Source organism: Microcaecilia unicolor, chromosome 3 (genome assembly GCF_901765095.1).
Source record: "Microcaecilia unicolor chromosome 3, aMicUni1.1, whole genome shotgun sequence".
NCBI classification, from domain to species: Eukaryota; Metazoa; Chordata; class Amphibia; order Gymnophiona; family Siphonopidae; genus Microcaecilia; species Microcaecilia unicolor.
In genome coordinates, this window is record NC_044033.1 from 344,226,946 (window position 1) to 344,239,184 (window position 12,239).

General features: G+C 44.6%; 1 protein-coding gene across 2 annotated transcripts in view; it reads left to right on the forward strand.

The window, feature by feature from the left end:
• Nucleotides 1–12,239, forward strand: part of MTRF1L (mitochondrial translational release factor 1 like) — a 72,401-nt gene that overhangs the window by 22,483 nt on the left and 37,679 nt on the right. For both annotated transcript variants that reach the window (XM_030195506.1, XM_030195507.1), the window contains exon 4: nt 5,795–5,958. In XM_030195506.1, the coding sequence (XP_030051366.1) occupies nt 5,795–5,958 (164 nt within the window). The remainder of the gene's footprint in view (nt 1–5,794; nt 5,959–12,239) is intronic.

A 12,239-nucleotide genomic window follows, 5' to 3' on the forward strand; every position in this document is an offset into this window, starting at 1 on the left:
TGGGCACCATGAAGTAAATGGAATAATGACTGAGGCCTAACTCCGATTGTGGTACAGGCTGAAATGCTCCTAGATGCAGCAAGTTGGCAAGGGTCTCCCTGATTGCCACCCCTTTGACGGCAGTCTTGCAGGGCGACACCAAAAAAAAAATCCACCAGAGGATGGGCAAACTAGAGTTTGTAGCTATCTCGGATGACCTCCAAGACTCGGTCGTCTGAAATTACCCTGATCCATTCCCCCAGAAAACGGAACAGCTATCCCCCATTTATTAACTGAGGATGGACCAGGGCCCCATCATTGGAAAGCTCTAGAAGTCGGCTGTGCTGTAGATCCGGAGGTAGTCAAGTGGCTTTCTCTTCAAAAGGACTGTGACTTTGGCGCAAAACGAGGCCTCTGGAAGGCTCCAGAATGGCCAGGCTGGTACTTTTCCAAATCTTCTCCGAAGTGCAGCTTCCTCCAAAAAGTCAATCTCGCAAGGCATGATTTAGAAGCCACATCAGCCGCCTAATGTCTCAGCCAGATCCAGTAGCGAGCTGTGAGAGCTCGAAGCAGATCATAAAGCAGATCTGCCAAGTAAGCCAAGCCCAACTCCAGGGCCGGCAAGAAACTAACAAGTTCCTCTGCGGAAGAAGCCTTTTGAACCCATGAAAGGCAGGCATGTGCGGCATACGACCCACATACGGATGCCTGGAGACTGAGCACCACCACCTCAAAACACACTTTGAAGGAAGACTACAACTTATGGTCCTTCGGGTCTTTAAGAGCCATGTTAAATAGTAGTAGTAGTATGTCCCCCTCCACTGGAAGCGTGGTTTTTTTTAGTGACCACAGTGATCAGGGAATCCACCATGGGGAATCTCAGGGACTCCAAATCCGATTCAGGAAGAGCGTAAAGGCGCGATGTCGTGCGTGCCACCCTCAGGCCACATCCTGACATGTCCCACTGTGTTGAAATGAGGACTTTCATAGCCTCATGAACGTGGAACAACTTAGGGAGGCTTTTGGTTCCTGACATGATAGAAGTGGTGCATGGGGGACTGACCGCAGAAACTGGGGAAGAAATATTTAAAACTTCAAGCACTTGGACAATAAGGGCAGGAAGCTCGTCTTTCCGAAAAAGAGACACCGCTGTGGGGGTCATCCCCCTCCGGCGGTACTTCACCCTCTTCCAAGACATCTGAGGTCTCAGTAGTGGAATTCCCAGAGAGAAGTCCGTCATATGCATCTAAGACAATGGAAACCACATCCAAATCGCAGTCTCTTGAGCAAAGGGGGCTGCTGAAAAGGCAGTGCTTCTGGCACAGGAGAAAAATCAGAAAGCTGGGGAGCCCCTGAGCGCTTCAACAACAAGGCTTTGTGCATTAGAAGCACAAATTCTGGGGAAACCGGGACCCCCATCTCCCCCTGCACACTCAGATGGCTCCCCCTGCACTCTGGACTCTTCCAGGGCAGGAAAGTGCTCACCCTGTGGCTGCTCTGCTGCCACGTGCGAAGCCAGCATAGGCAGGGGGAAAATGGTGTGTGCTGAAGTAAGGGCCAAGGCTCCCGCCAAAACGGGACCTGATGCTGCTGATTGATCACCCGAACTCGGGCTTCCCCCCACCGCTGATCATGGCAAATCCACCACGGCTTGGTTTGCACAAGGCTCGCACCCTCCAGATGCTGCTCTCCGGCTCCCACACCGGGAGCAGCACTTCACTTCTGATGCTGACATGAGAAGCGTTGAAGAGAAAACAACCCCCCCCCCCCCCCCCCACGCCGATCCTAACGCCAAACAGTGCTGCCTTGCTTGGTCCCCCCTTTTTTTTTTTTTTTAAATACACTACTTTGAGTTTGCCAATCTCTACAGTCGCTTACCTGTTTTTATGGGGATACAGGAGGCAGGAGAGCCGGCTGGAGACAGAAATCCATTGGCAGGGCATGAAAGAAACTCAAGAAGAGCTAAGGGAGATCGAGGGGGTCGGTTGGGGTAGGAAAGGAGGGACCTGGCCCCATCAGGTATACCCTGAACACCCAAGACAGGGAACCTGAACTCCAATCCAGGCTCTACTGAACCTGAGAGATGAGCCAGGAGCCAAATCAAACCAGAGCTGCACATTATATACCCTCCACCTGTTAGAGAGAATACTGAGGTTAAGCTGGCTGCACATTACCATATATGCCAAACCTCTGAAATTCTCTGTTTCTCCACCTGCTGGCAGAGGGACTTAACCACAAGTGTCCGGATTGATCTGTGGTATGCTATGGAAAGAGTTCTTGGATCCAGCCTGACATCTTTGCTTTCTTGTAGCATTCCTTCCCTCAGGAATCAGGAAAACAAAAGTTAGAAAGTGAAGCAGCTGGTTGAAATTGTCACTAATTCACAGCATTAAATTTACAGCATGAAAAAATTAATACACTATCAAGCTCATTTTCAAAGCACTTAGCCTCCCAAAGTTCCATAGAAACCTATGGAACTTAGCCTCCCAAAGTGCTTTGAAAATATGCCTCTTGGTGGTCTATGTGTGACTTAAAGCTTACTTAGGAGACTGTTTTTGTAAAACTGTATTCCACCAATCTGTGAAAAAAAAAAATCTTTTATACATAAGGTGCTTGATAAGCAAATAGATCAAGAACTGAAAATGAAGCAATGCTATGATATTAACAGTCAATATCATTCAAGAACCTCCAACATCGTATAGGGTTTAGATGGGGGATAGATTTACTTATAGCCAGATTTCACCACTACATCCAGTCTTTGGACCATGATCTCCTGAATTGTCATATGTGAATGAAGATAAGGGCTTTTTTAAACAAATTTCAACACGATTCATTTATTGCAGGTATCCATAGAGCTCATTGTACTTTGGAGTCTGGGAAGGATTTGAGTGGGGTAGGACAAAGATGGGAATTGGATATAGGCAAAGGGCTGGAGGATTGGAAAAATTGTTGAATAATATTAAAGGTTTGCCTGGGTTTATCACTAGTACTGAGCTCCGAGAGTGTTACTTTCAAATGCTCTGCAGAGCATTTTTTTTTTTTTGTTACATTTGTACCCCGTGCTTTCCCACTCACGGCAGGCTCATTTTACGCAAATGCAGTTATTCAAATCGGGTGGGATTGGGTCCCCAATGTGTGTTAAGTGCCATAATACAGAGAATACCTTTTATCATTCTTTTTGGGAATGTACAGAGACTCATTGTTTCTGGATTTCAGTGGTGAGGTATATGACTAACATTCTGGGGTGGCGTGGGTTCCCCGGAACAGCTATTTTTATTTATTTATTTATTTGGTTCACTTGTATCCCACATTTCCCCAGCTTTTGTGGGCTTAATGTGGCTAACAAAGTTACAAGAAAATTACATAATACAGCAGGATGTAATAGTTATTTAAAAAGTAACAAATACAATAACGTAAGCAACTAAATAAGAGAATACGGATGGGAAAACAGGAGCAACAAAAGGGAAGCAGACATAAGGCAAAAAGCAGGTAATCAAAAATAACAGAAATAGGGGTTTAAAGAGTATTGTGGTCTTTGGGATAGGCTTTACTAAACAAATACGTTTTTTAAATATTGGGTGATCCGTTGTCTCTTTCAGACAAGACAAGGGCTTTTTGTGGAAAGGATAAAGGGGACACACTTTTGTTTCATAAAATAAGCCTTGTAGCATGAAAGGGCATTCTTTTTTTTCTTGGAACATTGCCTGAGCCCCTTTCTTATTGGTGATGGTGAAGTCAGATGCATCTCCTTCTGACTTCTAAAGTGAGGGAGGCTAGAGGTTTTTTCAAGCGGGAAAAAAAAGTATTTTTTTTGGCTACCTGGGATGCCTCTTTGCACCATATGACAGCACAAGAGAGAGGTTTTCCACTAAAAATTGTTTAAAGTTAAAAGCTATTAACAGTTAATTGGAGGGTAACTTTATATAACGCTGCACCTAGGCAGGGCTAGCATATAGGCTTGTACATTGTGCTAATTATTTTTAAGCAACTTCCTTTTTTTTTTTTGTCTCTGCTAGACCAATCCAGACAAGTGGTTTGAGTCTACCTATCAACAGATGGATGTAGAAATAATGAACTATTCCAGTGACATCACCAGTATAAGGACTGATGCAACATGGAATTCTCCAGTATTTCTCTACCTCTAGCAGATAGGGTAAGCCTGATGTGGTAAAGCAGGTCCTTTCCATAGGCCTGGCTCCCCAAGACTCATTCCAGGGCTTTGTTCTTGAGGCTGCATCCTTTTTCCCCCTCAGCAAACACATCAGTTCCTATTGAGTCTGCAAATAGGTGGAAAAATGTGGGATACAAATGCAACAAATAAATAACTAAATTTTGCACCCTACATATACTGCCCTATCCCTCTTACATAAACATATAGACACTTGATAATTCTTCCTTCTCATGTTAAACAGAGGATAGTTTCTGTATGCTACTTTTAACACATGTACATACCTTGGCAATTATATAAGAGCGTACTTGAGCATATAAAACACTACATGCTCAAGCCTCTTATAAAATACGCATCTGTATCGACCATGGGGGTAATTCTTTAAAGAGGACGCTAATGTTACATCATAGGGGTCGATATTAAAAATAGTTTAAACAGCCAGTAACATCTCCTGGCTGTTTATATCGCATGTCTGGAGCTAACTGCGAATATTCATCAGTACTTATCCAGATAGTGCCACTGAATATACCCAGTTAGTGCTTAAGCTGTAACTGGCTATTTTGTGGGTAGTCCAGGGGCAAATTCAGCTCTTAACTGGATAAAGTAACTGTATAATTAGGACCACATAAAACACAGGCCTGTCTTTTTGTTATTTGCCTTAACCAGTTAAGTTCTGAATATTGCGCTGAACCAGATAAGTTTTATCCGGCAGTGTATGCCCAGATATTCAATGCCAGTGCCTGGACATTGCCCAGCATTGTATATCCAGGGATAAAGCTGGAGAAGGTCAGCAAAACGCTGACCACCACTGGCTGAATATCTACCGCCATATGTGACTAAAATACCAGCACATATATATGTGTATGTGTGCACATATGCATGTAAATGCTGAAAATCCACTTATGCACTATTCTGTAATTGCATGCATATCTTACATATGTTTTTACAGGTGGGTTTAGGGCAGGGCTTGGGCGAGACTCACTTGTAACTTACAGAACGCTATAAGTTACATGCATATCTTCAGCATCTAGGCACAAGCATTTACATCAGCACTATGGCTGGCATAAGTAGTGTCGCCTAGCCACATACATTATGAGGCATATTTTCAAAGCACTTAGCCTTCCAAAGTTCCATAGGTTTCTATGGAACTGTGGAAGGCTAAGTGCTTTGAAAATATGCCTCTATATTTTTTTTTATTATTTACATTTGTACCCCGCACTTTCCCACTCATAGCAGGCTCAATGCGGCTTACATATTATATACAGGTACTTATTTGTACCTGGGGCAATGGAGGGTTAAGTGACTTGCCCAGAGTCACAAGGAGCTGCCTGTGCCTGCAGTGGAAATCGAACCCAGTTCCCCAGGACCAAAGTCCACCACTCTAACCACTAGGCCACTATATATACTCAGTGGTGGTACTAGCCTATAAAGGAAAGTAGACACCTACTTTTTCTTTATAGAATAGCCTTCCTTGTATCTGCTAGATGCTTCTAATTTGTGTGTGGGTGAGAGGACCTCCCTTCTGTCCATCTCTTCCCTCCCTAATATAGAAATTTTTTTTTCTGATGTAGTTATTTTCAAACAGTGTATTATATTAATTTAAAATATTACAGGTGAAGATTTTCCTTCTGGTCATTCTGTACTTAGGTGGTTTGCGGCGAGCTGCTGCTAGTATAGGGGGCTGTGAAGCCTATAAGAATTTGAAATATGAAGGGGGAGTACATCGTGTTCAGCGAGTGCCAAAGACCGAAAAGCAAGGCCGTATTCACACCAGTACAATGACTGTAGCAATACTGCCCCAACCCAGTGAGGTAAGTCACTATATTTTGTTCATGAACCACAAGCCTGAATTTTTGGGACACTGAGTTTGAGAGAATTAAACATTGATGTGATTGATTGTTCTTTTATGTGTCTCTTTTTTTATGTCTTTATTTTTGTTTAAAATAAGCAGCAATCCAAATCAGCAGAATAAACTCATGTATATTTATTTTGAACCCCCTTTCCTGCTCTATCTCTGTCTTTGCTGCTCTTAAGACATCAAACCCAAAACCAAACTCCAACCACAAGACTGAAACAACCTTAAAACAGAACATCTTTTTGACTACTGTGTTTACTGGTCTGTTACTGTTTCTAAGGCAGACTGCCCTGTGTCTGAAACATTTTCTAGTAATTGCCAAGATTTGAAAAATCTGCTTGCCTGGAGTGACTGGATTTTTTTTCCCCACAATCGGATGATAGGTCTAGGAGGACATAGAAGGCTGCAGCAGATGGTAACTGACATGGGTCTAGTGTTGCCAGATGGTGAAAATAGCCAGATATTAATATAAATATTAATAAGGTAAACATAATTATTAATAAGATCAATATGAATATTAAAAGGTTGATGTGAATATTGATATTGTAATCAGCAGCATAATCTTAGTTGGCACCATCAGCAGCATTATCATAAACAGCATAATCATCAGCATAATATTATTTTCAAAAAAAGATGTTAAATTCTCCCAGGTTTCAACCTAATTAATGTTTTTTTAAAAATTGTACTTATAAATAGTAAGTCTGATTGTTAAGCACCTGATCAAATAAAAATGCTACCAACACTAAAGAACAATGTGGATAGAACTACTGGTCCGGACTCGGAGTGGAGGAAGAGGAGGGGGGGTCAGGCTGTGGGACATGAGAGGAGAGGTTCAAAAAAAATGCTTGTTAGCCTAGGGAGGGGGCCATGGTGGGTGCCTGCAATGAACGAGTCCAGCGGGCACAGTCCACAGTCTCCCACCTGCCGGCCACCACAGCACAGACACCACCGGCGTCCGTCCACCACGAGTGTCTAGTCTACTGAGCGAGCGCGCCGATGTGGTGCGTGGGCAGCCATTTGTACAAGGACCAGATCCCACCTCCTTCGCCCTCCTATTGGTTCAGTTTGAAGGGGGGAGAGCAGCCCACAGCCGCGATGGCAAAAAAGCACCGCAGCCGCGGGGATAAAAGGCACCCAAAACCCCACAACCCGCGGCTTTCAAAAACAAATCCCACAGGCGATCACGGGAACCTGTCCAATTTGGCGGGAATACCGCCCAGTGGCAACTTTGCAAGGGTCCCATGCAGACTGGCTTATTTCTGGCTTGTCCTTGATATTCATTAACTAGTCAGATGTTTATGTAGCAAGTACCTGATTGACTGGCCAGTAAGGTGGGCTGGGAAGGAGCAACTTGGCAGGGCTGGATAAAGGGGAGAAGGTAAGAACAGTGGTAATCAAAGAGAGTTAAGTGGGCTTGTTTTGTTGAGAAGGATGGTGGAGAGGAGGCATGAAAGGGCTGGGGAGATACAGAAAACGAAGAAGAATTGTGAGGTGTTTGGACTAGAGGTGGCAAGATCAGGATTGTACCCTAAAAGGGATTGTGTTTAGTTGCCTGAGAAGATGTGCACACTTCATCCTAACCAGACCAGTCCAGTATAGATTGTGCTTGTCAGTCATCAGATGAGGACAGAGTACTATGAGCTGCAAGTTGTGCACTCACTATAAAAGGCACTGAGCAGCCACAGTTCATCAGTATTCTCTGTGTACCGAAAATGATGAAGAGCATTCCATACAGCTAAGACCTGGGCTGGTGAGGTAGCTCCTTGGCCCAGATGGAAAACTGATCACCCAGTTGAGCTTTGATGGACAAGAATGCAGGGCATCCTTTACTTGGGGTATATCTGGAGGAGTCCAGGTCCCTCCCCTACCATAGTAGTTCGCCTCCATCAGTGTTGATTTGCCCTCCTTTTGTTTAAAAAAAAACCCAAAGGATTTCTGAGGAATAATTATTTTTGTGAATTTCTATTCAGTCTGCATATGAGGGAGTTTTTGAGCAGGAAGGCGCTCCTTAACCAACCTATAATTTTAACATCCCCTTCCCGCCTCTGGGAGTAATGCATTTAGAAGCTGTATTTTTTTTTTCAGTTTTCAGTTACAGCTCTGGACTGCACCTGGAAACTTTGCAGCTTTTTTTATTTTTCTTAGTAAGTTGCAGTTATCCGCAGGCCGTAGTCAGGCCTAGCATACTGCAGTGAAAGGCACTTTATTTATTTTATTTGCACTTAGCTTACACCTTTCTGTTGCTGCTGTTCCCACCTTAATTTCTTTTGTACTGACAATAGCATGGCCTTGGTATGTTGCAACCTGGCTCTGTTTTGATTTGGGGGTTTTTTTGACAACTGAACTCCAGAAGGAGGTGAGAGTGGTGATTCATTTTCAAATGCCAGTGACAGTTTTGGAATTGATAACACTCTGCTCTAAATGTAGAGCCAACTCCAGCCATGCCTCAGGACAGTACAGTGCCTAATGTGGGCACTTTGCTGTAAGGGGGCAACTCCGGAAGGACCTATATGGGGAATGATTTGTCTCTTTATCCCTTGGGGAGCAAAAGGGATGGAGCAAACTATAAAATGAAAGGAAAATTGGTCGTATCCTTTTGTCAGCAGTCTGGCAGGAGGGCAGTATATTCTTTCTTTCTGTCACTTCAGAGAATCTCTTTTTTTTTTTTTGCTTGGGCTCTTCCTCTCCATGTGGCAGTGGAAGGAGATGATCCCACAGCAGTATGTCTTTTCCACAGAGAGGAACTCACAGGGATGACCTTGCAAGTATTGGAAGCACTGAGTATTGTGGAGCCTTTTGTGCCAGAGTCGGGTTTCTCTGGAGATCCTATTCTTGAAGGGATTCAAAGACCCACCAAGGCTTTTACTATTCATCCAGAAATTCAAGTGGAGTAGGACTATCCTGAGGCAGGCCTTTGTGTGGGAAGAGTTGTACCTAAGCTTTATCTTCTACCTGAGTAAAAAGAAAAAATGAAATTACTAAAGGTAGATACTCTAGTGCCAGTGATCATCCTGGTGGAAGGTGGTATGGCCCTTATAGGATTGTAAACTTGAGTCTATTGTCAAACAGTCCTTTGAAGTCACTGCCTTGAGTCTGCAGATGGCGATTTGTGGTGCATACATGTTTGTAATGGATTTAGTGAGCTGGGGACATTGTCAAAAGATCAAAGCCCAAAGGCTTGCCTGGAATCTGGTATGGCCTATGTGGCTGATGGCTATGTGCTATCATCAGGACTTCAGCAATGTTGATGACAGTCTCCGTCTCTGCTAGAAGAATCCTGTGGTTGCATAATTGGTCAGTGAATACTGCCTCCAAGACTCACCTGATCAGAGAAACCACCTTTTAAGGGTAGAATTTGGAAAATATTACCATCTGGCAGAGATGAAGCCACATACGTTACTAGAGGATTGGCCACCTGAGTGCAGCAAGTTAGCACTTCGAAGAGGCAAGAAGGTACAGATCAGACAGGTCAGTTTTTTTCTTAGTAATCTTGGCCATAGAATAGGAATTTATTCTTTTCTGTCAGTAATTGGCAAGGTTTCCAGGATCAGAAGACTGCAAGAACATCTAGTGGTCCCCAATAAAATGTTGAGTCACTTCTCAACAGAGAAGTGTCCTCATTTGCCAAGGAGTGGGCTCAGATCACTTCTGACCTATGGGTTCTAGTTGTTGTGAGAAGAGGGTACAAGTTAAGAGTTTTTTTTCCTTGCAGATGTTTCTTTGGTTTCCCTGTGTTGAGCACCAGCCAAAAAGATAGAACCTTTTAAACTAGAAATGTGGATTCGGGCGACCCAGAGCTCTCGGTGCCGATACGGGAAGGGGACCGGTGTCGATGCTTCTTCGACTTCTTGGGACGAAGCATGTCACCGGAGCTTCCCGGCACCGATGAGGAGGACGTAGAATCCAGCCGTCGCTTCCTCGGGGCCGAGGCCGAAGAAGGTCGGTCTCGGGGGGGGCTGTACCGCAGGAGCCCTCAGGGTAGGGGGAGACCCACCCGAAGGCTCACCGCCACCAGCATGGGAATGGACAGCCCTCACCTGCACTCCAGTCAAAGCATCACCGTCCGACGACATCAGCAGAAGTGGAGGTCCCGGTACCACCGACGCCGACGCAGCCTTCCGATGTCTCAGCCCCGATACAGAGGGTCGATGCACTCGATGCAGTCGCGGCCGAGGACGGAGGTCTAGACGCTGCCGACGTCGATGCACTCGATACTCCCGGTGCCGATGCCGACGAAGAGCCCGAGAACAAAACGTTCCACTGGGCCAATCTCGCTACCTGAGTCCGCTTTTGTAAAAGGGCGCACAGACTACAGGCCTGCGGGCGATGCCCAGCCCCCAGACACTGAAGACACGACGCGTGCCTGTCAGTGAGTGAGATTACCCGGGCGCACTGGGTGCACTTCTTGAAGCCGCTGGGAGACTTCTATGACATGGGCGGAAAAATCATGCCGGCGAAATCAAAACTCGTATTTGCGGTAGGTACCAAAAAGAGGGGAAGAAAAAAATTCGACCCAAGGCCTGAAAAGGGCCTACCCCGAAGACGAAAGAAAACTTACGGGAGATAGCGGAAAGGGAAAAAGACCGAAAAGGTCCTTTTCCAAAATCCTTTTTTTTTTTTTAGTTAGCGAAAGTCAAAAAGAGACGCGCGAGGTCGACTTAAGGGGCGCGAACGGCGTAACACGACCATACTGAGCGCGGACAAAAGAAGACTGGCCGGCACGAGCCGGTTTCGGGCGGGAAGACGGCCGCACATGCACGGTGCGCATGGGCGCGCGAGGACTAGCAAAGGCCTTTGCTAGTGAAGATTCCGATTGGAGGGGCTGCCGTGGACGTCACCCATCAGTGAGAACAAGCAGCCTGCTTGTCCTCGGAGAATGTTAGGTATTATTAGGAAAGGAACGGAAAACAAAATGCCTTTGTAACACTTCATGGTGCAACCACACTTCAAATATTGTGTTCAAGTTCTGGTCACCGCGTCTCAAAAAAGATATAGTAGAATTAGAAAAGGTACAGAGAAGGGCGACGAAATGATAAAGGGGATGGGATGACTTCCCTATGAGGAAAGTCTAAAGCACCTAGGGCTCTTCAGCTTGGAGAAAAGACGTCTGAGGGGTGATATGATAAAGGTCTATAAAATAATGAGTGGAGTGGAACAGGTAGACCTAAATCGCTTGCTTACTGTTTCCAAAAATACTAGGACTAGGGGGCACACAATGAAGCTACAAAGTAGTAAATTTAAAATGAATCGGAGAAAGTTTTTCTTCACTCAACATGTAATTAAACTGTGGAATTTGTTGCCAGAGAATGTAGTAAAAGCAGTTAGCTTAGCGGGGTTTAAAAAAGGTTTGGATGACTTTCTAAAGGAAAAGTCCGTAGATCATTATTAAAATGGACTTGGGTAAAATCCACTGCTTATTTCTAGGATAAGCAGCATAAAATGTACTGTTTTGGGATCTTGCCAGGCACTTGTAACCTGGATTGGCCACTGTTGGAAAGAGGATGTTGGGCTTGATGGACCTTTGGTCTGTCCCAGTATGGCAATACTTATGTAGGGGGAAATTCTACAAAGGCTGGCCAAATCTGAGTGCTAAAATGTAGAGTGCAAATTCTATAATGGCATCTGGGCACCCAGATTCCATTATAGAATAGAGCGCAAGTTGACATTTGCATGCTATCATTTAGACACTATCAAGTATTCAGTGTAAAAGGGAGGCTTAAGTGTTGATTTTAGCATGTAACATAGTATTCTTTAAATTATGCACTTATGTGTGGGCCTTACCCATTCTCCACCCACACACGTCTCCCTCAGACATAAGCCTCCCCCCCCCCACCCCCTCCTTTGCCATTGCACACTTATAGGGTTGCATTCTAAGTTTCTGGAATACCACCTAGTTGCCAGCCGTCACATGAGTGAATCTTACATTCACGCACATAAGTTTTAGTATTCTGTAATCTTAGCATGCAAGTGGCACTTAGGGCCTTATTCTATAAAGGTTATTCTCCTAAATTTTATGCTCCTAGTTTACGAGCGTAATCTATGCTTGTAAATTTAGGAACATTTATAGAATAAGGCCCTTACACCTGGATTCTATATAGTACGCCTAGAGTTCTGCGCCATAATTGGCACGGATTCTATAACAATGCACAAAACTTAACAAGCTAATGAGTGCTGATAACAGCACTTAACAAGCAAATAATAAGCATTAATTTGCACTGATTAGAATTTAGGCGCACA